Below are 26,541 nucleotides of genomic sequence, written 5' to 3'. Positions count from 1 at the left end.
TTTCCTTTTAGTCTCAAATCTCCTCTCAAGGTTATCACATAAAATGTCTTGCCTCATGACAGTGCTCCTTAACAGTCAGGGTCATCAGATGTTCCCATACTTAATCAATTGTTAGCTGAAAGGAATTTCTGAAGAGCAAATGCCGAAATCCATAGCACCAGCCATCAAATTGTTTCTGGGCTTGAACATGTACTTAAATCAAGATTAATTTCCCTTGATAGCTCATACTAAGATTATTTTTGTTGGTATATAGATGGAAACACAACTGACCCAACCCTTCATATCTGTGGCACAGATGTTCCTTGAAATTTCCTGTCTTCTGCAAGAAGGTTTGCGTTTTAAAAGTCTCTGAGGGAGCTGATTACATTACATTGATTTCCCATTGTTGCTACTTCAGCCAGAAGCAACTGGACAAACAGTAGAGGCAGTTGAGTGGTTCATGTAAAGACAATGGTGATTAAGCTTGAGATCATGAAGGTATTACAGCCTAATGATGGGACTGCCTTTCACAGGACGTGGTCCAAAGCACATCTTTACTGTAAGTTCATCCATGGAAGGGTAGGGAGTATGCCTGCAGAACTTTCCACCAGAGCCTTTTGTCAGTAAAAGTAAACCTGGTGCATATCATTAGAGCACAACAAAATGCCATTCATGTTCTGGTCCAAGCATTCATGCATCAATTTGCTAATTCACAGTCCAAGTCATGACCAACAACACAACATCAGTGTATGATATCAAGGCGTAGGGAGGCATTAGGGCTCTAGTTATATCCAAAGTAGTCCAGATTCTGTTGGAGTAGGTAAGGAACAAAAAGGTTGCACTTCCAGTAGACCCTCTATCAGTACAAAAACACCAGTAGGGTAGATTTCAATAGCAGGTTCATGGACGTATGCCAAGAATAGAAACAAGTCTCCAGTCAGCTACAAAGACTGGTTCACTAATAAAGAAAACCCCGCCAGGGCTTGTTTGCTAACTGCAACAGCATGAGTTGCTGATTTTTCCACAGCAGGCATTGTGAACTGGGTCAAGGGGAGAATTTTTTTTAATTAGCTTGTGTGGGATGGTGCGTCTAAGGTAACTATCAGTCCTGTGAGACTACAAGACTATTGCTATTAGTGAGTTCTAAAGTATATTTTCACAATGGATGAACACACAAGAAAATGACATAATATATATAAAGACCTTTACTAATCATTAGTGCCATAATTCAGAACAACCACCTTGTTTCAGGATTCATAGGTTGGTGGTGTGAAATGATTCCCTTATTTATTCACTCCTTCCATTGTTTATGCGGTCGTTACGCAACCCTTACGTTTTTCTTAGTGTAAACTGGACTCGTCAGCGGCTTCTGTCTTACTGCAGGTCCTCCTAGTCGTGTTCAAAAGTGATGGATTCCCTTAGTGTGATATCAGTGTCATCCTTCTTATGAATTCAACTGGTTTTAAGATCCTTCTATGAATCTGTCGGTAGGGGGTTGTTTACATCATCATGACTTACAAGTGATTCATTGTACTGACTATTATCAACTAGCCTCAGGTACCTTTGTATGTCCATTGCCTCGCACCCCTGAATACTCGTGCAGATTGCACTTTGTGTTCATGTACTGTCTAATTCATTCGCTTTCCAGAGATCCAGAGCTCGAGGAATAAATACTTTTCCCCTTTACAAAGTATCCAAATGTCCATTGAATTTCTGACTTTCCCAGATGAGACTCCACTTTCCTAGTAGCCCAATCAATTCTTTTGGATTAGTCATCGATTTGTATGTTGATGTACAGCTTTACTCAAGATTTCAAATAATCACTTACAAAGGCCCCTCCAATATACTTCATCTCATTGGAACATGAACAACTGTAGTACACTACTTTGAAAAGTCTTGCCTAGATACCTCACTGTTAAGGATTCTTTACCAGCAACCTTTTGGACTGGCTTAACTAGAAAAACCTGAGCTTCTTTGCCCAGCGATGAGTGATGGGCCTTGTAAGCATCAATACTGAACAAAGCATGGCGGCCTATGACTATTCCCCACCTGGGCGGTAACTTTGCACTGCATCATTCTTGAAAGTATGCAACATATGTAGGCCCACTTGTGATTTCAGTTGTCCCAGTTTGCAAATTGTCTGAAAAAAAAAGTGAGGGAGAGGTAATAGCTTCAAGCCATCCCAATTTACACCCTCGTTGCGATGTAGCCTTATCCCTGCATTCAAATATGATGTTCAACTCATAGTCGTCTCAGTCTAAATGATTAGCAACTACTGTGTGGAGGTAGCAAGCAGAAGAACAGTGGTCGTGATGTGAGCGGTCCGAAAGCATTATTTTCTTATGTGAGGGCAAGGAGGTAGACTGTGTCCACTTAGCCTCATGTACTGTAATGATTCCCAGTGCTTTTATTGTGAATTGCAATGCATGTTGATACTTAATGATTCCTGTCTGTTTTTGTTCAGCCGTTTTGAGAACAGTGGGGTTTCATCTTGGGGTAATATTGATACTTCAACTTCTGCTTAGGTTCTGGGGTCTATCAATAAAGCTTTATTGGGAGTGTAGTGGATAGAGTTGACTTTCATCTACTTAATGCTGCAGTGGGTGGAATGTACTCATTCTTGTTATCGCAATGTGGAAAGTATTTCGTGTCAGTTGCATTTCAGGTTTTTAGTGTCTTTAGGCATGTCTCCTGCCCAAAACCTGATCTGGGTTAAATTAAAATGTTGTAAGATAGGTTTATGCTTATTTCCTGTAAGACTCTTAGTTAAATGCCAGATCACTGTGGAATTGGACTTGTGAAGGCTCGGGTGCAGGATGGCTAGAGCAGAGCATGCATTGGCTGTAAATATTCTCCAGCACAAAAGTAAATTATTGCTTGCAACTACTCTGAAATCTAGGTCATTGTTAGGGATTGTTTGAGCAACTGAATTGTTGTGGAGTAGAAGGACAAAGCAGGATCCCATGGAGTGTCAGGATTCCCATCAGGCTCCGAATTGTTCCACAACTGGGTCATAGGTCCGTGCCCAGTGAAATCATCAAGAAGACACTGGAACCGCAAGAAGCACAGTTTGATTTCATTTATCATTTTGCGAGTAGCCTTAACCCTCTTAGTCAGTGAAGTACCCTAAGCCTAGGAAACCTTTTTGTGTACCTTAGACATAATGAATTCCCATTATCAAGCCTTTTGAAATCGCTAGCCTGTTCTCTACAGGATATAGCTGCGGTCACCTGGGGAGCCTAGTGTAGTAGTTGATGGTCTTGGATGTTTCATTTATCTTGGCCTACATAGAATCACTGCCCCACCTCAGTAGCTGGATTCACCATTTGGTCGCTGCCCCACATACTCCCAGCCACTGTTCACCATACTTTAGCGAGCCACTGGTGCTTTGTGAATATGATGACATACCCATCCATGTTGGTTGTCTCCGATGCCCCCTGTAACAACAAAGTTAACCGTACCCTAGTTAAGGTAGCTCTGTCCCCTTCTGACTCACTGAGATGCTCATAGGTCTTCCTTCCATTGTCTCTTGAAGATTTAATTTAAAAAAATCATGAGGTGATGTCTTTTGGTCTGTCTCGAAGGCTACTCATTTATTTCCTTGAATTCTTGGTAGTCTCTTCTACGAGTATAATGGAAGTGGGATTAGGCATGTCAGAATGTATGCATTACTCTTATGCAAGCTTGTGTAGGTATTTTCCTGTTCCCATTGCCCTAAGTGATCAACCAGCTCCCCTATTCTTTGGATCTTCGACTTAGAAGCTGGTAGGCTGCAGCAGGGTTCTTGGTGCTTGTGTGACCATATGGCAAACATGTTTCAAAATAATAAAGTGGTGCACCACTTTTGTGCAGAGGCACACTGGTTATAGGAGCATGTTTTTTTTCATACAACCCAAATAGTGTGATTGGATGTAGACCAAGAAACGGGAATACTTTTTTCCCAAGTCCTTCTCATCCAGCAAAATATTCTCTTAATGTGACCTATTATTCTGCTGCCAAAGAGAAGGCTAGCTTTAAACAAGAGATATATTCTGCTATTGTAGTATGATTAAATTCCATTTTGTGAAGGTCAGAAGCCAAAGCATCTTAAAGGCATCATCATGAAATGCTGTATTAGGAGAACCTGATCACATAAATGTAGGTTCACACAATTTTAAATGGGTTGACAGTGACAGTAGATATGAGACCTAATTAGGCAAAGCAGCAATTCCAGAGAATCTCCTAAGCTGATCCCTCACTTCCTGGTCTGCCGCTTTTATGTATCGGTTTCATTACTTAGGGCCTGGGTTAAACTTTAGACGATGGGTTACTCCGTGACAAACATGACGGATAGCCCATCTGCCTTATTACAAGTGCATTATATCCTATATATCCTAGGACACTTGTAATACGGGGAACAGGATATCCATCACGTTTATGACAGATTAACCCTCCACCAAACTTTAAATTCTAAATTAGGCTCTTCATATGCTAAACCGCAAAGAATGTGAATTTCCTTAAGTATTACTGACTTAAACTGAGGAAAAGTGAACTGTAACATGTTTGTTTCACAAAATAATTAAATCATGCTCGAGAATGAACTGAAGCTAACAATGTTGAAGAACCTTACTTACAGTTAAGTAACTTTATTTGTCTTCTCCTGTTTCCGGTAACTGATGTAGTATCAAGAGTAGCTGTATTCAAAATAATTAAACAGTAAGGTTGTGTTAAATAAAATCAAGAACATTTGGTTTTTCCCCGCAGTTATTGGGTATCTACTTAAAAGGTTGCTCTTGAAATAGTGCCACGCTGAAATGACAGCAAGAGAAAATGACGTGCAGAAAACAGTATATTGTGGTCAAGGATGGGTTAATAGAAAGATATGGGTTAATAGGTAGAAATCTGACGCATAGCAACATGTGTTTAGATCATACATGTGACAGAAGTTTGGAGTGGGAGGGAGTTTACATAAACCCACATTTTGTCTGGGAAGGATTTTGGGACATGTATCAAAAGATGAAGAATTTAGGATAGGGAATGCCAGAGGAAATAGGACAGTTCCCAGGGGGCTTGTATTACAGAAGAGAGGTGATCATACTTGTGGTGGGAGACATATGTAACCAGATAAAATATGATAAGAGTGATGGTTGTCACATTTCACAATGGGCCTTAATGAAGTCCCCCAGACACTTACAGAGGATCAACTCTCCATACTTAGTGATAGCGAAGTGATGCAGTCAGTATTAAAAATAGACTCAGCAGGTTGGCACAGTAGTCAGAGTAGTCACTCATAAATAGGTTCAAGGGATTCTGTCGTCAGTTCTGGATGGTCCTTCACATCCTTACTCATTGTGGCCATGGTAGTCCTGGTCCATCTCCATTGAACCTGTATCTTTGAACCTCTGGATTGCAGTGATTTTTAGAAGGCAACTTGACTTGAATATGGCGTCCTTGGTCCTGTGAGTCACCTTGATGTAATAGTATCTGCGTTGTTTCTAGCTCATGGAAGTGTGCCAGAAATGATTAAATCTGTCCTGTCTATGGCTGTAGACCTATGAAACCAATGGAACTAGCCAGTAGTATAGTTTTTCTGATATCCTTCCTATTTATAGTCAACATAAAAGTGTGTTTACATGCAGGAGTACTGCAGAAAGGTTGTGTCTTTGGTGTTCATCTTACCTCCTGCACTGAGGAGAATGTAGATTCTCCAAGTTGGGTGAAGAGAGAATCTGGATTTCATTAAGGACACGGAGGCTAGCATTATGCATTACTTTTATTGCCCAGCTCCTTGCAGCACTTCAAAGTAATACATCACAAAAACTTAAAAATTCCAGAACATAGAATGTCCATAACACATATAAACCCTAACACAGCAGCCATCTTCCTCTTTTGTGCGGCACTTGACTCCAAACTCGTTAACTTCTTCTCTTCTCTGACCGAACAACCAAGTCTAGACCCCAACTTCTACTGGTTATCTGAAATAACAACAAAAAAAAACAATCATGTTTTCCGACTCCAAAACTCAAAAGATTTCAACTTCCAAATTTTTTTTTTTTCCTATTTTTTTTTTTTTAATCCATCCATCCCCAGCTCCATAAACTTACCTGGGAGGGATGGAGGGAGGGATAATGCTAGCCTCTGTGTCATTAGTGAAATCCAGGTTCTCTCTTCACCTAACTTGGAGAATCTACATTTCATGACAGGACCGGAGGCTAGCATTATGCATGTTCAAAGCTGTGCAACAACCACAGACGAAACATGACCTAATGGTTTCAAATAAAATCTAGCAAAAACATCCGCATTAGACCAATCTGCTGCCTGTAAAATGTCCTCCAAACGACCACCATACATGAAAACCTTACTTCCCATCGCACCCCTTACCGAATGCGCCCCGAAATCGCTCATATTCACACCTGCTTCAAGCATACAACCTCTCACCCATCTTGCAATTGTAGCTAAAGTAACAGGTTTAAAAGGTCTCACATACAAGATCAAAAGTTGATCGTCACTATGCCTCCTGAACTCACTTAACCTGCTCTCATATTCTTTTAAACATTTAACAACACACAATTTAGGATGGTCTTCAAACCTAGGATAGAAAATAGAAGAAGACATACACTTTGTTCTTCTAGTAATTCTAAATAAAACCACATCTGGATTGTAACATCTATTGTTAACATCCAAAGCTCGAACATCCGAAACCCTTCTAAAAGATACGAGGCACAACAAAGTTGCCAACTTACCGGACAGTTGTTTAAACTTAAAAATCTATTCATAGGCCAACTTTCAAACAAACTAAGCAATTTATTCACATCCCATAAACAATTATATTTAGGCTTCGGAGGTCTTCTCAATTTAATACCTTTCATGACCCTACATACTAAAAGGTCCCTACCTATTGAACAATTGTCCACCAAACTATGTCCTGTAGCAACTGCTGACCTATAACAATTTATTGTCCTGTAACTTAAACCCTTTTCAAATAAAATCGACAAAATATTTGACAATTCTATGGCAGATGCGTCCACGGGATCCAAACCCCGTTCCATGCACCAACAAACCCACTTCTTCCGTGCTCCAACATACCTCTTCCTTGTCCCTGCAGCCCATGACTCATTGAGCAACTCTTTAGCCTGCTCCGAAAGGCCTCTGAACTGGATTCCTCCCTTGAAATCTTCCAAACAAGAAGGCTCAAAGGCCCTTGCAAAACCAAGGGATGAAAAACCTCCCCTTCCCCTAAAAGAACATTCTCCGTTTCCGGAATCAGAAAAGGCTCCTCTACAGCCATTTCTTACATACCTGGCATCCAAGCTTGATCTGCCCAAAAAGGTGTCACAATAACTAATTGACACTTCTGTCTCCTCACCACCAACAAAACTCTCTGTCTCATCGCAAAGGGTGGAAAAGCATAACCCTTCACCTTGCTCCAATCCTGTTGAAACGCATCCACGTCCTCTGCTAATGGATCCGGTCTCCAACTGTAAAACCTTTCCAATTGAAACGTCAGCCTCGACCCAAACAAATCCACCTCCAACGGACCCCATATCTGAAAAATTCTCTGGAAATAGTCCACCTTCAGCTTCCAATCGCTGAAGTCTCTTAAATATCTCGAGTTCCAGTCCGCTACAACATTCTCCAAACCTGGAAAATACTTCGCCTTCAAACCTATTTTCTGTTCCAAACAATAACTCCAAATCTTTTTCGCAAGCTGCGTCAGATTCCTCGATGTGCTTCCTCCCAACTTGTTTATATAGCGGACAGCAGAAACATTGTCCATCTTTAACAAAACATTGAAATTCCTCAAATTCTTCCGAAACTCCTCAAAGCATAAAGTCCTGCTCTCATCTCTAACCCATTTATATGATCCTTCTTCTCCTCCATAGTCCGCTTTCCTCCTGTCTCCTGATCCTTTAAGCACGCACCCCATCCAAACAGACTTGCGTCTGTCTCCAACACAAAATCTGTACATATTCCAAAAATCGCTCTTCCATTCCAAGCTTCCAAATTCTCTAACCACCAAATCAACTCCTCCCGAGCTTCTGAAGTCAAAATTACCAGATCTCCATACCACAAACCATTCCTTAAATGGAATGGCTTCATCCTCTGTAATGCCCTGTAATGAAGAGGACCTGGGAACACAGCCTGAATAGACGAAGAAAAAAGACCAAATGACCAAAAACTCCTTAGAGACACTCTCTCTTTTCTTACCATACCTTTTACTTCTGATTTTATCTTCATAAGTTTTTTTCTCTGGTAGACTTAAAATCTTTTTTACTGTATCCACCATAAAACCCAAGAACTCCAAACACTGACTCGGCTCCAAAACAGACTTCTCCTTGTTCACGATAAAACCCAAATTCTCCAAAAGATCCATTGTAAAGAACAACTGTTCCCTCAAATCCTCTTGACTTTGAGACATAATCAAAAAGTCGTCCAAATACATCACCATATGCACACCTCTCTCTCTCAAATACTTTGCAACAGGTCTCAACACTTTTGTAAAGCACCATGGAGCAGAAGCTAGTCCAAATGGGAGCGCACAAAATTGATAAAGGTCCCCCAACCATCTGAATTGCAAATACCTTTGACTCTCTTCTGCAACTTGAATAGTGAAATACGCATCCTTCAGATCCAGCTTCACTAACCAGTCGTTCTCCTGAAGAATGTCCCTTAACAGATGGATCCCTTCCATCTTGAAATGTCTGTACACAACATACTGATTTAAATCTCTTAAATTTATCACTGGTCTCCAACCTTTTTCCTTTTTCCTTACCAAAAAAACAGTACTCACAAAACAGCGATCTTCTTCTGCAATCTTTTGAATCGCTCCCTTTTGCAACATCTCTCTTATCTCTTCTGCAACTATGTTTTGCAAATCTTTTTGAAAAATTAGCTCCCTTGGTTCCTTCATCTGAAATGGCTCTTTCTCTAACTCTGTTACATAACGTTTTACAGTCTGAATAACCAAATTGTCTATCGTTCCCAATTTCTCACATACCATTTTAACATTTCCCCCTACCTCGCTGGGTAAAGAACCAATAGAGATTGTCGTACCTACCATGGACTCCTTGAATTGACTGTGCACGCCCTCTTCCGCGCGCTCTTCCACTTCTTCCTATTGGAGGACAAAATTCGGTTGCTGCCTGAAATCCTCTGAAAGCAGCTCTTCCTTGAGACTGGTACTGAGCCCTGCTGAAGGATCGGCCAGGGAAACAGGCTCTTGCCCCAGCGCTTTCAAAAACTCCTTTTCTGAAAACTCTTTTCAGAGAAGTTTGAGCCCTGTTCAAACTAGTGAAAGTATTTACTTATTTTCCTACTCCCTTCACTAGTCCCTCACCGAACGGATAACCTTTAGTATCTTCTGTCAGTTCTTTCTTTGCAAAATCTCCCAACTTGGGACTTATTCGCATTAGAATAGCCTTCCTCCTTTCTGCTCACAACGCTGAACTCGCATTGCCTAAAAAACATAGCGCGCTTTGAGCCCATCCTCTTAAAAGCTTATTGTCAATGTGGACAGACTTCATCTTAGCCTCCTCTGCCATATCTAAAATGCGTGCCAAAGGGCCCAACACATCTAACAAACGTTCCTGGTACTGCGTAAGTGACCTTTCTAATCCCTTCCTTGGGTATCTTCCCATCTAGAAAAGATAACTAATCAAATCCGGGTCGAGATCCGGAGTCATGCATGCCTTGCCGTCCACCACTGGACGCGAACATTCTGCCTTCATTACTGCTCTTTTTTCCCTCTCTAGTGGCCTTTTAATCCAATGTTTAATAAACCTTGCCACGTGTGGTAATGGCCACCATTCAGTGCTCCTAGGATGATGAATCCTTTCCAGGCTAAACATGTCCTCACCCTGAGGATCCTTTAAAACCCCTGCATCACTCCTTTCTTTCTCTTTTTCAAAATCAAAATCCCAATCGTCATCCATATATTCATCCAAAACAAACTCATCCGCTTCCACATCAAACTCCTGACTTAGGAGTTCTTCCTCATGTTTTTCCTAATCTTTTGTGACACATAGGACACCCTTTTTTGTGCTGCGACGGACACCTTGCACATTTGTGGCGCTTGACTCACCTTGTCCTTTTCTCAAAAACCTTACTCCTATTTCAATATTCTTTTCTCGCCCTTTTTCCATAATTCCTCAACTCATCTCCCTCTCCTTCCTCTGTTGACCAATATTCATCTTCAGAATACTCTACTGCTCTTTTCTTCTTCTTAAGCACACTCTCTAAAACCTCCTTCATAGATGATCTCAATTCTTCCTACACAATCTTCCTTAAATCTCCCTCATTAGAGGTCTGTGTGCTCTCATTATTCTCCATTTCTCTTTATTATAATTAAAATAATTTTCTTACTTAAAAATACTTCTTTATAATTAATAATCCTTATTTAATATTCCTCCTTTAAATCAATGAAAATGATCCTAAAACCAGCAGTACCGCTTTCGTCCAAACGCTCCGTGAACTAACTGTCAAAAAACAGCTGATTTCCTCCCTCAGCGCTACGGAGATAAACGATGCGCAATACTCTCTAAAATGGCTTCCTTGCGTCTTCACGTTACGCATGTGATGACGCAAAAGGGAACCTCACAACAACCAAAATACCTCGCATTTCATTTGCGCTTCGTATCCCCTTTGCTCTCCCATTCCGATTCTCGCGCTCACACGCGTGCCGATTTCTTTCAATCTACACCGCGAGCTCCAGATTTAAATCGCTCGCGGCGCAACGGAAACTTCAAAAACGGTGAAGCCAACAAAAATTTTTTTATTTAAACTTACAACTAAATTTCGAGATCTGTAACATTACCTAAACACTGCCTAAACTAAAAACCCTTTCTCTTTTCGACTCATAAATTGGATCTCAACCTAAAAATTACGAATTCATATTAAAACAAAACATCTTCAAAATAAACCACTTACTTCCGAAACATTAAATTACATAAATAAATCATATATCTAAACATTTTTAACCATAACTTCAAAAAAGAAGAATCAAAAGTTAGTACTTATCTTTCAAGGAGCAGCAATAAAAAGAGGAAGATGGCTGCTGTGTTAGGGTTTATATGTGTTATGGACATTCTATGTTCTGGAATTTTGAAGTTTTTGTGATGTATTACTTTGAAGTGCTGCAAGGAGCTGGGCAATAAAAAGTAATGCATAATGCTAGCCTCCGGTCCTGTCATGAAATACATACCCTAACTTACAATGTCTTCTCTGACCTCAGACAGATGTTTGTTTCTGCACATCTTCCTGTGTACTCAGGCAGGAAAAGATTGTGGAAAAGCGCTTGTAACTAGGGGTTGGAAGAAATCGCTCCCTTTTCAATAATAAAGTATAATTCTGATTCCTGGGAAAATGTCCCAAGGTAAGCAGCTGGTGGGCTTCTGAGAGCTGAAGCTCACACGCTGCCATCTGCAGGGTGGAGACTAGCGCTAACACTTGAAATCTCCCTCCCTCTCTCTCTCTCTTCTTCGCTCTACCATTTTCATTCACCTCATTGCGCTTTTAATCACTTATTTGTGCGTTGACTTCCTTTTTCCTAGATGATGAACAACATCGAAGTTGCTTTACGGGGATAGCTAAACTTGACTAATGTTTTTTTTCTTTTCTCAGTAGACATAAATTTATTTGACAGTACTGGGAATGGATTAGCCAGCAGTATAAGGAGATAAAGTGATTTGTCTGGTAGTCTGTTGTTTGTCCATTTAAATTGAGCTATCTGGTTTGAGAGCTCTTTTCATGTTATCTTTATTTTTCCAAGCTCGGACAAGAGGATGGTTCATGGACGTATGAAGTGAACTCATGGAGTGGAATATTAGTGTTAATGAGCATTTGCCGGGAACACCATAAATGAATAGAATCATATTTACGGGTAATGCCTAAAGACTATCCAAAGTGAATACATTTCAGTTTCAACAGGATGTGGTTTTTTTTGCTAGTATTTATTTGTGGACCCGCTTACACAGAGCAGTCACCAACACCGGGTTTGGAAATACCTGCAGATTCGTCTGTATTAGAACAAACACCCTGGCTCTCATTATTAGTTTGTCGTGTACCTTAGGACGCAGATACTGCCATGGGTGACTCCATCTTCTTCTAAAGAAACAAGCATTGGCAAAACCAAAAGATCTGGCATTGTCTGCCAGCCTTCTGGCAATTCTTGTTTTGCGTTGTCATGTTTTTTTTGTAAAACTTAATTATTTGGTAATATGCCCGGCCCTCATCAATCTATAAAAAAAGTAATTTGTCACAGCAAAAATGTTGTTTTGGGCTCCAAAGGACACACCCATTGCCATAGTAGTCCCTGGCACTGAAGGGAACTATTTTGTGTGTGAGTGCCGGCATGCCATAACTCGTAGTGAAGTCAGCCAGTGGCCGAAGTGGGCAAATGCATTGCCCCTTGATGCATGCTGAAGTGGGTAGAAGAAAAATGGGAATGACACTAGCCACAGACTAATGAATGAATTCTGGCAAAAAATCCCTATAATTAACTATATTAGACACATCATTTTAGTAAAATCAATCAAAAATTATTAGCTAACTGAGACCTAAATAAGGCAATCAGTCTGGCATTGGCTGCAAGCCTCTTGCCTTTGAAAAAGAAAGTAAAGAATAAAGAAAAAAGGAAGGAAGGTAAGAAAAGGGCAAGAAAGAAAGAAAAAAGGAAATGAAAAAGAGAAAAGTCAAGAAATAACAAAGGCACTAAAGCAAAAGGAAGAAGGAAAGAAAGCGAAAGAAATGAAGAAGGCAAGAAAGAAAATAACAAAGAGCCAAAGAAAGTAGTTAAAAGAGGATAACTTAATACAGAATAGTTTCAATGGGCACAATTTGATATGCTGCAAAATAGCAGCTGTCAAAAGCAAAACCCTTTAAAAAGAATTTGCAACAGCATTGGCAGGAGATGGGATTTGTAGAAGATGGAATGTGAGTATGTTCACATCAGAAGGGTCCTGCTATCACATCAGGTTCTAAACACAAAAACACAGGCATGAAGGGAACTAGCTGGTATGTGTGATTTGCTCCTTGTGAGGGAAGAGAAGTGGCTGAAAGCCTCTATATGTAAGTATATTATGCATATTTTTGTAAAATCAAAAGGTCCTGGCTGTTCAAACTCCTCTGGTTCTCTAAAGTCACTTGTAGGGGGTGTCAGTGTTTCCTTCTGACTCTGTTGCCTCCATTGTGTTCACTGGGTCTACAGTTGCTAAACTTGCTGAACTTTTACTAGATCTCTTAAGGACAGTGTTTCCCTAACTGTTAATCGCAACCCACTGGTCGGCCACAAGCCGATTTTTGGTGGGTCGTGAAAGTCCAAGCAATACATAAAGATGCCTTTAAATTCTGTATTTATCTTGTCACATTTGGGACACTTGAATAATAGAGGTCAAATGTTTGGCAATGCGAGTGGATTGGTGTTTACAAACTCCTCTCACTTCGCAATCAGGAAAAGTAAAGTGAATTATGTGACAGTCTTGCTGGAGTACAGGTGTGTGAAAGGAAAGGCTGTGGGGATGTAATCTTTTGTAACACACAACAAAATTTAAATACCTGTAAATGAACTGTACACATTCAACAGTTCTGAAAGCAAAAATGAAGCACATTTTTTGTAATTCTGAAGTTTGATGGTGTGAGAAGTTGGCCTGGTATATGCTGACCACTAATTAAAGTGGGCAGCTTAGGTTAAAGACAACCTTTATTGAAAGCTATCCTAGTGGTAGCTATGGAGAGCAGCCTTTAAGTCTCGAAGGAATGTAAAGCAGCTTGTTTTACCAGATCAGAACCTCCTGAATGACCAAATGAAAGGAGAACCATACAAGAGATTTATAAAAATATATGTATTTATTACTAAACACTCTCTACTAACCTCTTTATGAGATTAGAGAACAAAGCACACAATATTAAATCACTAGAACGACAGTAAATAGCACAATACACAGCGGGCTCCAGGGGGAGACCGAACCCTATACTAAAAACGTGGTATAAAAACTACGGCTTGACTAGACACAGTGCCGAGAGCACGTAGAATCACTGGGACCCCAAGGAACCACCCAAAGTAGTGACACAGGGGATCCACGAAGGACGGGTGCAGTGTGTTAACACAGGCACGAGCTCCGTACAATCCTATGAGAAAGTCGCGGTTGGAATTTTAAAGATTAAGGACACTTCGGAGACGACTTTAAGCAAACCCAGTTAAACATAGAAGGTCAGGCCAGCACCCTTGAGAGTACCGAGATACCTGTGTTACCTATCCCAGGGGAGCCGGGAGCATAGGATAAAAGTGATGTCGGGAATCTTCGTCGTTTTCAGTGGCGTGATGCAGAAAAGTGCTGCTGCCGGTAAGATGAAAATTGCCCGATGGAATCCAAGCCTGGATCCGAGGTGAGAAGGACCTGAAAGCAGAGGTGACAGAGTCTGGGTCACTTCACAGTGACCAGGGGCACGATAGACGAATGCCCACTGATGTTGGGTTTTTCAGGTGAGAAGAGGTGAAGCTTGACTCTGCAGCCACGGGGACCAGGAGACATCAACGATGGCCAAAGTCTGGAGGTGAGCTGTCCCACGAAGGATGTCGAGTGCTGGGGGGGTCATTGTCCAGATTGAACACCAACAAGCCTTGGCAACTGCAACCCAAGCGGGCATAGGAAATATGCTTCGGTGAGGACCAGCAAGGTCCTGGGGACTCTCCAAGCTATGGAGAGTCAGGGCACGTCTGGAGCAACCAGGAAAGCCCACGGAAAGTCAAAGTTACCTTCACAGGGACCCACAGGCCAACGGACCAGGGATCGCGAAGGGACCTTAAGCTGTATCACGAAATACCAGCCCACAGAACACTCGTGGAGTGTAGGCCAGAACTCTTCGGTGGGATTACAGTTCGGGGTCAGGACTACACGTAGCCCAAGGCACAGCCTCAGCGATCGCCAACATGCATATGCTGCTGCAAAAGTACACAGTGCACGAAGCATACGGGTCTCAGAATTGCATAGAGCGCAGATCAACCTCAGAGACATCGGGAACCCACCTCCTGTGTTGCAGAAATCTTCGGAGTCCTCAGGAGCTCGGGAAATGCAAACCGGTCAGATGCGTTTTAGGTGCCTGCCTTGCAGGGGAGTAACTCCTTTACTCCAAGGGAGATTCTTCAGTCATCCAGCGTTGTGCAGATCGTTGAAGTACTTGGTTTCTGTAGCAGAGTTTAGTCCAGGTAAAATCTAAAGTCCTGTAGTCAGGGATTCCTACTTTATACCCAAGGAAGGGGTGGGACAAACTCTAGGGACCCACCTATGGAGGGTCAGGACAGATGGGTGGCTACACCCATGTCCTTTGTCCAGTTTTGGCCAGAGCAGGAGCAAATGGCTCCTGCAACCGGTTTGAGCTGGACTATGCACAGGGACACCAAATATGCCCCCAGTGCAGACTTCAAAGCACTCTCAGAGTGCACCCACCCAGCCCCAATACACTGCTTTTTCTTGCTTTAGACTTTTGGTGCCTGCAGCCTGTCTCTGGTAACATGACTGGGTGTAGAGGGCAGTTGTGCTTTGCGTATTCCTCCTAGACGGCCACACACAGTGGTAGCCTAGATGAGACTAGATGGGCTATCACTGGCAGGGTGGGAGGGAACAGCTGGGCACATCCTCACTTACATCTGAATAAGATGAGTCCTGTCACAACACAACGTGCCTAATAACCCTGCATTGTCACTTTAGATAGCAGGATAGAAAAGGTAGGGGATTCCATGCACTTCAAAGTCACTGTCTAGAAGCTTCTCCCATCTTCCAGAACCAGGGCACCAGGGTGTAAAATAGGTACCTCAGACACCTACTGGGAGAGGTGTGGTGCAGCATGGAATGGGTGTGGGTGCAGCGGTTAGAGCGGCTGACTCTGGAGCATGGGGCTCGCTGTTCAATCCCTGACAGCAGCTCAGCATCATGTGACTGGGCAGTAGCTCACTTAATCTTCCCAACGGCCCCCTGCGCCTTGAGATCCTCAGGGGTGATTAGTTTGCGCTTTACAAATACCGAATGTATTTACTCTTTAGTACACTTCTGGACCTGTGGATACTATGCCAGGAAGAAGGACTGCTGTGCTGCTAAAAGGACTGCCACTCTGTTGGACTGCTACTCTGAAGGAGCTACTGACCTGCTGTCCTCTTGCCTGGGAAGGAAGAACTGTACCTGCAACCCATCTGGAACCCAGGACCCCCACAGTGATTCAAAGAGCTATTCAGGTGACTCCTGATCTGAGCCTTGGGCACATAAAAGGTTTCCCTACAGCTCCTGACGCCCAAGAGTTGTCCGTCAGCTTTGGACCATTTGTGTGGCTCATTGGACCTTAAGTCAAGCTCTTGGGCTCTTCATGACCGCGAGCGGGCAAGATCATACAGAAACTGCGCCGCTCGCACCAAACTTCTGTGTGAGACACCGCCAGCCCATCTCTTTGCACAGCAGCATCAGCGCGTTAGGGACTGCCAAAACAAAGCTCCAGCCTGTCCGTCTGCGATGCCCGCCCTGCACTAAGCTCTGACAGTTGCCCTCGAAGCTCTCCTTCCTCCCGGCGACCCTCTCCAGCGCAAACGATACTCTTGGCGAAAAACTTGAGAAGTTAAAACTTCAGCAACATAACTCAGGGGCTGCATCTGACCTGCACTCCATTGCATTCGGCCTGAACATTTGACTTTGACCTGGTCCAGCGCAACCAAATATCCATGCTTGGCGTTTTATGCTTTTATGCACTATGTTGCAGTTTATTCTTTAAAAATTCGTAACTGCAGTTCTACTGATTGTTTTTTGGGGGTGGGGGTTTATCTTGTTTTATTTTTTTATTTTTGCTCTATTTTTTCTAATCTGGTGTAGGATCTTTTTGTGCGTTTTTTTTTTTTACTGTTTTACTGTTAGAAGTGTTGCACAAATAATTTACACATTACCCACTTTGTGCAAAGCTAGCATGGGGGTTGAGCACAGGTTCATTTGGGGTTGCTTGTGCCTTACCCTGACCAGGTTTGTGGTCACACTCCAGACAACCAGTAACCCAATTTCTAACAACCAGTCACCTGGGTAAGGTGGTGTCAGTGGACCTTCTCATTTCAGAATCAGTATCGCCTGTTTGGGACAGGTGCAGCTGTGCGAATCCTCCTATGCTGTGTGTCTGTAAACAAGGATAGCACAAATGGTAGCAACAGAAAGGGATCTCGAGCTAGTGCGATGTCAGTGAAGATTTGGTTCCTTCTGCTGTGGATATTCTGATGCATGTAGGGTTCCAGTGACATGACAAGAAAGCTGATTTATCTCTTTTTATGGCTGGATTGACAGGCCATGGCTAATTCAAGTTTTTTGAAGAGTTGATAAAACCATTTCACTATAAGTACATCACATAAATACAGCAATAATCTTTTAAATAATTTTAAAACAATTAAAAATCCATTTATTTATATAAAGTTTTATATAGCGCGAACAAGATCCCAAGGGATATCAGAGCGCTTAACAATCACATTAGAACAGAAAGGCTAATAACGTAACAATCACAAGTAAAATACACAAAAGAATCATAAAGTGCACGAGACTTCACATGGAAGATATGTTAAGCACAGTACAGTGTAACGACAAGGAAGAAAGAACAATGTCAACGGGCCCAGGGTTTAGTCCAATTAATGGAGGAGTTTATTCAACAGGAATCTTTTGACTTCCAGCTTGAACACCGTTGTTCTGGTGATTCTGCGTATTTCTGGAGGAAGAGAGTTCCATATCTTAGGAGCCGCGCCAGAGAAGGCTCTGTTAGAGGTTCTTTTTTTGTTAAGGATAGGTGGTTTCAAGAGTAAGGTAGTAGCGCTTCTAGAGTCTCTTACACCACAAGATAGTTCAAGTTTTTGCGCCAGATACCTGGGCGTCTTGAAGTGGATAGCTTTGTGTGTCATCATGGCAATTTTTAGCTGGATTCGTGCTTCATAGGGGAGCCAATTTAGAGATTTTAGGACTGGCGAAATGCGCTCATTGCGTTTGGTGCCTGTAACCAATCTCGCAGCAGCATTCAGTGAGGCCCTTAGCGGAGCCAGAGTGTATTTGGGCAGGCCACAAAGGGTAGCACTGCCGTAATCTAGCCTCGGTAGGACAAGCGCTTGAACCACCTGCTTGAACTCCTTAAGTGGAAGGAAAGGTTTGATATTTCTGAGTGTCCTTATCAAGTGGTTTGCTCCTTTACATGTGTTGCTGATATGATTTTTCATATTCAGGTTCTTGTCTAAGGTGACTCCTAGAGATTTGGCAGAGTTTACGATGAGCGGAGTGCAGTTGAACGCAGTGAGGTGACTCATCCAGAGGTCAAGGTTGGGGGTGTAATTCAGAGGGGAGACGAGCAAGAATTCTGTTTTTGAGGTGTTGAGCAGGAGATGGTTCACAGTTAGCCAATTTTGAGTAAACGTCAGGATGGAGTTGAGTGATATTAGGTTTTCAGGGGATGAAATTTTCAAGTAGAGTTGTGTGTCATCGGCATACATGTGGAAATGAATATCCATGGAGTTCAGTGCATTAGCTAATGGTTCCAAGAAAATGTTGAAGAGGATAGGGGATAAAGCGGATCCTTGGGGGACCCCCATGAGAACAGGCGAGTGCTTGGAGAGAGAGTGATTTGCCTTGACTCTTTGTGATCTGTGATGGAGGAAGGACGAGAACCACTGTAACACCTGATCGCCAAAACCCATCCTGTATTGCAGGATGGTTAAGAGGTTGTCATGGTTGACCGTGTCGAAGGCAGAGGAGAGGTCAAGAAGGATCAGGAGGCAGGATTCATTTTGATCGAGAATCTTTAGAATGTCATCAATCACAAGAATGAGTGCCGATTCAGTGCTATGCCCCTTTCGAAAGCCAGATTGATGTTGGTCCAAGAGCTGGTAGTTCTCAATGTGAGCACAGAGTTGGAATTGAACTCATTTTTCAAGGAGTTTCGCAAGGGTGGGTATGTTGGAGATAGGTCGGAAATTGTTGAGGTCAGTCCTATCCGCATTAGGTTTTTTTAGTATGGGGGATACTTGGGCGGCTTTTAAGCACTCAGGGATTGTGCCTTGTGACAGAGACGCGTTTACAATCCTTGTCCAGGTGGGGATGAGTGCGTTCTTGATTTCCTTGAAAATGGATGGGGGTAACGGGTCACTGAAGTGATTGGAAGGGTTGATATTCAGGAGAATCTTTTTGATGTCTTGTTCACTGAGCGGGGTAAAGGTGTCCCAGGCCGCATTGTTCTTAGGGATCAGGGGGGTAGAGTTGAGCTTTTCAAAGAGGACAGGTGAAGAGGCTGCCCTGGAGGAAAGGAGACCAGTATTCTTAGCAGCAAGGTATGAGTTTAGATTTTTCAATGAAGAAAGAGGCGAGATCATCACATGAGGGTGGACTGCTTCCAGGTTCCGATAGGTTAGGACCTACAATTGATTGTTGTTTGACCAATTCGAAAAGTTTCTTAGGGCGGTTTGCCGCTTGATCTAATTGGTGTCTGAAATAATTAGACTTGGCGTTCCTGATTTGTTTGTAGTAAACGCTCCTAGCGTCTCTTAGGAGTTTAAGTTGGTGCGTGGAGGGATTCGATCTTCAGGAGCGTTCAGCAATAATCTTTTAAATAATTTTAAAACAATTAAAAATCCATAAAAAGCAGCATGACATTATATGTCAGGTAAAAGTAGGACGCCTACTTACTCTCCGGTATAGAAAGTAAAACAGGTAAGTCAAGGTAGGTGAACAACACCGCAGTTTTATTATCTATACAAAACGTATTTATCCCCAAAACATGTTGGATACATATGCACCGGTGGAAACACCATGCATTCAAGATAGCTCACAGAAAGCGCAAATTTCTTCCACCTGAGGTGGGACTGCGAACACATCAAGAAATATTGGAAAACACTGGTAACAACAGCAACAGAAATAACAGAGCATAGGTAGCGTGCTGCCCAGAAGGTTTTCTACTGGGTATGGTAGTGTGACCAAGAAAATGGCTCTATACGGGTTAAAAGAATTGCCATTGGCTGGAAAGCACAAATCTCGCTACCAATAAAAATGTGTGTATGGGATTTGTAGGGATGGATAGCGGCAGCGTTGGAGGTGCTGGATGCAATACAAGCACAAAGATGAAGAAGAGTGGAAGTGGGAATGTTGGACTCTCATGATTGAACTTCCTAAAACAAGAGAGAAATGGTTCCAAGAAGGCATGTGCATGCTAAAGTTAATTTTTGTCTGCTATACCCAGAAAATATCCTAAACACAGGCATCCCAGAAACCCCATCAGGCACCCAATGAACAGAGCGGAGGTCTCCACCGTTCCCCACCAACCCCTGCACCCATCCATCTAATCTCCACTCTAATGAAAACAGTGTTTTGACTGAAAATCAGGAAAGAGTATGGCTTAGTATGTATCTCTGAACTCTGGCCATAGATACTAAAAGTTGCATAATGCATTATACTTGTTTATATGGAAAAGATACTCTAAAGAGTGTTGGGAATTGATGCTATCAGAAACTGGGAATGAGGTAATAAGGTAATGTCAAGAACACTGTGTGCGCTAGACTGTAACAAACTGTAAAACTAGAAAGAGTGATTTCTAAAAAAAAGTTAGTAAAACCTGTTGGACTTGCGAAGGTAATGTTCTCAGCAGGACTAACCTGGCCCCTGTATCCGGCCTGCACTCCTTTGCGGTCAGCCTCAATTTCTGACTATGTCTCAATGAAGCGCGAACAGGTACCCACAGGCACTTTCTACTTTGTGGCGTCGTTTTTACTTAAACCTTTAAAATTACATATCTCCGGTTCTACTGATTGAATTTTTTTTGTTTTGGTCTTATTTTTCTAAATTGGTATGGGATGTATATAGTTTGGTGGTTCCACGTTATTACTGTGTGGGTGCTGCATAAATACTTAATACAGTGCCTCTAAGCTAAGCCTGACTGCTTTTGTGACAAGTACCAGAGGGTTAAGCCCAGGTTACTTTAGGGACTTTTATGGTTCACCCTGACAAGGATTGTGGTTGTTGTGTGAGAAGGGTCTTCACCCGCCCTCCCCCAATCAAAAATACAATTTCTTACACCTCACTGAGCTGCCTAGGTTTCTTGGTTGCCGCTTTCATAGATTTTATAAAATAATGAGTTACATATCTGAGGAGTTAAAACAGAATAGAATTGCTTCTTTTCTGGGTCAAAGATCTAGTCTTCTGAATGAAGGTGTTAGGAGATAGATCCTTTCAGATTGTAAGGCTGTTCAGCAGCATATAGCATGCACTGTTTCTTCCTGAGCACTCCAATGGGCCCTGTAGTTGGAGGAGTAAGATATATGTTTTCATGTCTTTCTGAGCATTGCATTATAGGCATTGATTCAAAGTAGTGGGGTTTGAGTGTAACCTTGAAGGTAAGATTGCATAACAAAAGAGAGAAACTTAATTTTGCTGCGCACCAAAAAGTCCTATTCATCTGTCTTCGGGCCTGATTTATCTTGGTGCTATGCATACTCTGTCACAACGGGGACGCAGTATACATACCGCCAAAATAATGGTCTGCCCGCAAACGTTATATGTAGGTCGACCAAAGCTTTAATCACAGTGTAGTCTACTCCGTCTCCTCCATGAATATACCCCTCCGACAACCTTGTGGAGCAACATCTGTTCGGAGTCCACCAATCTAATTTAGTTGGGCGGAATTAGAGGTCAGTTTTCACTTTCCATCAGGAAGTCCTAGTGGTGAAGGTCAGTGGAAACGCAAAAGGCTCCCCTCGCCATAGGAGATGACTACCATGGTAGATGGAGCATTTCTTTTTCTTGTTTTTTTCAAAACAAAAATCCCATTTTGGGATTTTCTTTATAAAAATAAAAAAATTAATCTGTGCAAGGCTCAATCCTGCTGACGGAGCCTTGCATCAAACAGCAAAATGTAACGACATGAACTGCTTTGACAGCAGTTCCTGCCAATGGTATATAAAAGACCACCAGCTAGACGGTCATTTCTAAATCTGCTGGGTGAATCCTCCAACAGGGTCACAATGTAATTTACTTAATCACGCTGATGGAACAACGAGCCATCCACTAGTATATTAATCAGGCCCTTTAAGTGTGCTTGGCCTTACAGTGAGTCAAAGTTGTTTTACGATACCACACTTTCCAGATATCCTGGGTGTCCATTGCACTGGTCATTTCTGATGACTACCTGTTGTTATCGGGGATTTATAGTTCTTTCCAGATGAAGGACCTAGAAGTTCTCGTATAAAACCAAAAACGCAACAGCTTTTCCTGGTATACCAGCGTCTATCTGTCGCAGAAGGCAGAAAAGGAGCCGAATTTACCCAGAGTTATTGATGGAGGGAGATTGAAGATTGCATTGCTTGCCAACCATCCATTTCATAAAGAGGGCAGAAATCTGGGTTTAATTATGACAAAAAAAGTCTTAATCGATGTACTTGTAAGTTACTATACTGAGAGGGGAACGGGGACCCTCGCCGGTTACCATGAGGCAGCCACAGAATACAGGGAGATATTGCCCGAATCACTTGCATCAAGGCTCCTGTCATGAAGGCTCAGGATAGCCCATGAGGGTAGTCACCAATCAAGTAAGAAACAACTGACAGAACAGCAGGTACAATTTGTCAGAAGGCGAAATAAACTTACTACGGATATGCTCATGGAACATCAATGGGCTAAACAGCAAGCTGTCAGACCACGCCTTCATGAACTATCAAATGTCTTTCCACATCATTGCTTTTCAGGAGACTTGGATGACGGATCCACCGCATCTACAAGGATATCTACGTTTCTATGCATTGGCCCTCAAAAGGGCAAGATTTGGTCATCTGCAGGGAGGCCTAGTGATCTACGTAAATAACATTTGCGCAACCTCAGTCCACACAGTTGCCGTTACAACACCAGAATCCATCGCTATAAAAATGTCCACCACAAAGGGGCCATCAGGGAATGGGCTCTAGGATATAGTAATAATAAACACGTACATACATCCTAACAGGAAATCTAACGGTGCAAAACAACTGGCCAACTTCGTAGAGTCATGCATGAGTGAGGTTAACACACCAGATATGATACTGACAGGGGACTTTAATTTACATCTACTTGGCCCATCGAAAGCAGAGGAAGTTTCTATACTTAACCATTTATGGAATATCCCGCCACAGGGTACCAACTCATCAGCAGCACCCTCAAAAATCTGCCAGGGTCTTATAGAGGAGCTTGAACATCTCACGTTCAGAGCAGTGAATGGCAGAAGCATAGGTGATATGCCCCCAGCATTCCCCTATCAATCACCAACCAAAAACTCAACGCTGGACTATACCTTTGTGTCTATAACTCTCTTTAATGAAATCTTTTCATTTAGTATGGACGACAAAGCTGATAGTGATCACCGGCCCCAAGAACTTATACTTCGTACACATATGCCAAAACTAATGAAATGGAAGGGCCAACCAGGCATAATTACCACAATCTACTATAGGAAAATACAATTCATGCAAGTGACTCAAGATAACTTCCAGCAAGCCACTAAACTTCTATTTGAATCACGGGAAGTGGACAATGAAATAGAGAGATGGATAAATTACACAAACGCCTTGGCAACATCTTTCTCCGCCCCAATTAAATCTAAATCACAGCAGGGTTTTAGAGGCCACACTAACTTCACCATGCTGCAAAAAAGCAAGATAAAATCCATCAAAAATAGTATTAATTATTCCTTGCGGCAGGTGCGCCGGTCTCCAACCAACACCGCAAAACTAGCTATATTGCGACACCAAAAATACAGCTGAAGCAAGCAACTTGGAAAGCCAGGCATGACAATGAGGATATTCTATGGGCGAAACTACATGCGGACTCCAAGATGAAAAACAGTGCGAGATTCTGGGAAACAATAAAAAGATTCACCCACCCAATGCATGAGGGTCTGTCTTCAAATATATCCGAGGAAGATTGGCCCACTTACCTTGGAAATCACTTTCATCAAGAAAAATCTTTATTGCACACAGGAACTAGCATGGATTCAACACAGAGGCCCATCACCTTGAAACATCAACCCAATGAGGGAAATGTAATATCAGAGGAATGGTATGAAGGAGAGTCACCGGGAGTCACACCAGGAAATGATTACATGAAATCAATCAACAGCTACATCAAGAAGGGAAGGCAAGAATGGGCACCGGGACCCAATGGAATTCCACCTGTGCTTTACAAATCAGATACAGAATACTGGCCGAAAGCACTCAGTCCTCTGTTTGTGGAAATAAGATCGACAGGCCTACTACCTCCATCCTGGCGGACTTAGATAATTTCGCCAATCTTTAAATCAGGTGACAAGACTCAGCCTAAGAGCTATCGGTTAGTTGACTTCTTGGACAACAAGGCAAAATACTTTGCAGGCATTCTGCTGGACGAACTGCAACTCTGGGCGGAAGACAAGTCGATCATCCCCTTAAATTAAACTGGCTTCTCCAAATCTGTTGGGACCATAACAAACATAACAACTATGGCTCTGTTAATTCATAAGGTACAAGGGGACAATACCCTGCCATAACTGTAATAACATCATCAAAACCAGTTCAATAACACACCCCATGAGAGGGACTCCCATCAAGCTGCATGTTAATGCAACCTGTGACACCATTAATGTAATTTATTTGTTGAAATGCCCCTGTGGCCTGATTTATGTGGGCAAAACTGAAAGGAAAATTAAAACGTGAATCAATGAGCATAAGAGCAGCATTCGTACAAAACATTTGAAATCGGTAATAGCGTCGCATTTCATTGATCATCATCATAATATTTCACAATTGAAGTTCACTGTTCTTGAAATCATTGAGAAAAAAGAAGGGATGAACAACAACAAGATCCTTTTACAACGAGAAAATTATTGGATTGTCCGTCTTGAATCGATGAAACCGAAGGGACTTAATGACCGAATGGAATTCGCTTGTTACCTTTGAACTTTTATGAACGTTATTTTGAATGACTATGCCGAGTTACAATTGTTTTTATTCACCATTGATTTTACTTTCCACTGTTTTCAGTTTTTAGTTTTACATGGACGCCATGTTTTATGCTTTTTGTTAGTGATTCATGCACCAATAGTCCTCTGTTTGTGTTTAGCCACAACTTTAGTCCTTCAACAATGTTTTGCACCCGTTATCAACGATCACGTTCACAGTCGCACATTAACTTTCACGCCAACAACATCCTTTTCGTGATACGGGAGGCAAGATAATTACTTCATCCCAAACAAATGAACGAAAGCGGTAAGCTCACGCCTAATCGCGGGACTTGACTCGCACAATATTTTGATTTAAGGCACGCATTCATGTTTAACCAGGCACGTTCTTTTTAAAAAACACGTTTCTCACCTAAATGGCGTGCACTTCCACATATAAGCCGTTTGTGAACACTATTTTCGGCACCTTTTTTGTTTGTAAGCGTCGGCACTCGTATCACTGATCATCACGTTATCGTGTGTGGAAAATTGCACGATTGACAAAGACGTGTCAATGCTTTTAAATCATTGCACGATTACAGATTTGTTTTGCGGCACACCTTCTAACCCACCTTATTTTACACCCGTAGATTAGTTGTCTCTGGCACTTTCGTATGATAACGCTCATTAAAACACAATTAGACTTACCTCAAGATCACGTGACCCCTCATTGATTATCCTTCATGTTCTTTGCGTTTGGATTTCCCCTGATGAAGGGCTAATGTTAAACCCGAAATGCATTGGGATCATGCTTTAACTTTGTTGGCGTACTGCAAAAGATGACTTTGCTAGCTAAAAGAAGCTCACCTATCTTTATGGAATGAATAAAGATTTGAAACAATTGATATCACCACTTTCAAACTGTTGATTTATATTGGAATCAGATTTTGAATATCGCCCAAGTGATTCTTCTGCAGATGCACCAGGAGGGACGTTCCCTAAGTGTAGAGAACGCATCACATGTAGTTACTACCAACACCCCTACGATTAGAGAGTGACACCTCCGTGGCACGCTACAAACTTTTGATACTTCACAGTCTGCTTGTGTGCGTTCAACTTTCTTGTTTTACTTCCTAAAGAAAGACATACCTTAGTATATAAGATTACTCCTTCCCAAAGGATATCCTGCCATAATAAAGCTACTGCATCTTACTCACTCGAGATTCCTCTACCCCAGGGAGGGAGTGTCCTAAAGACTGGAGCGAGGAAGAAAGGACTAAGAGTACTGGAATTACACATACGTAGTTTTAGTATTACCTCCTAGTCCACTACCTTGCTATAGATATTACTCTATGTGGCATACCAAAGCTTTGTGTTGACGATCAAAAAACACAAAACACATGAAAAAATATGCCACCATGCAAAATTTATAAAATGTATTCATATAGATCTGACTGTAGTTAAACAAGCACTGTACCTGTGCACTAAAAGTACGTTCAAACCAAATTCACGAGAACGTGTGCCATCACATTGAATTCTATAATGTTTCACAAATGTTGTAGGAACTGCCCAAGTAACCGCCCTGCAAATTTCCAAAGTGGAAGCCCCTTGGACCTCTATCCATTAAGCCACCATAATTCTGGTTGATTTTCCTTAAATTCT

At 42.1% G+C, this 26,541-nt stretch overlaps 2 protein-coding genes across 2 annotated transcripts in view; one reads left to right on the top strand and one right to left on the bottom strand.

Moving 5' to 3' along the window:
- Positions 1 to 26,541, top strand: part of AR (androgen receptor) — a 454,014-nt gene that overhangs the window by 361,303 nt on the left and 66,170 nt on the right. The gene's annotated exons all lie outside the window — the stretch shown is intronic.
- LOC146829627 (uncharacterized) lies at positions 5,651 to 9,351 on the bottom strand. Its single transcript, XM_085608316.1, has 2 exons — positions 7,372 to 9,351; positions 5,651 to 6,062 (listed from the first exon to the last, which is right to left on the bottom strand). Exons 1-2 carry the CDS (start codon positions 9,017 to 9,019, stop codon positions 6,016 to 6,018), a joined length of 1,695 nt encoding a protein of 564 aa, XP_085464442.1. The 5' UTR covers positions 9,020 to 9,351; the 3' UTR covers positions 5,651 to 6,015.

Source organism: Triturus cristatus, chromosome 5_2 (assembly GCF_964204655.1).
Source record: "Triturus cristatus chromosome 5_2, aTriCri1.1, whole genome shotgun sequence".
In the NCBI taxonomy this organism is placed as follows: Eukaryota; Metazoa; Chordata; class Amphibia; order Caudata; family Salamandridae; genus Triturus; species Triturus cristatus.
This window is presented reverse-complemented; position numbering and strand designations above follow the sequence as displayed.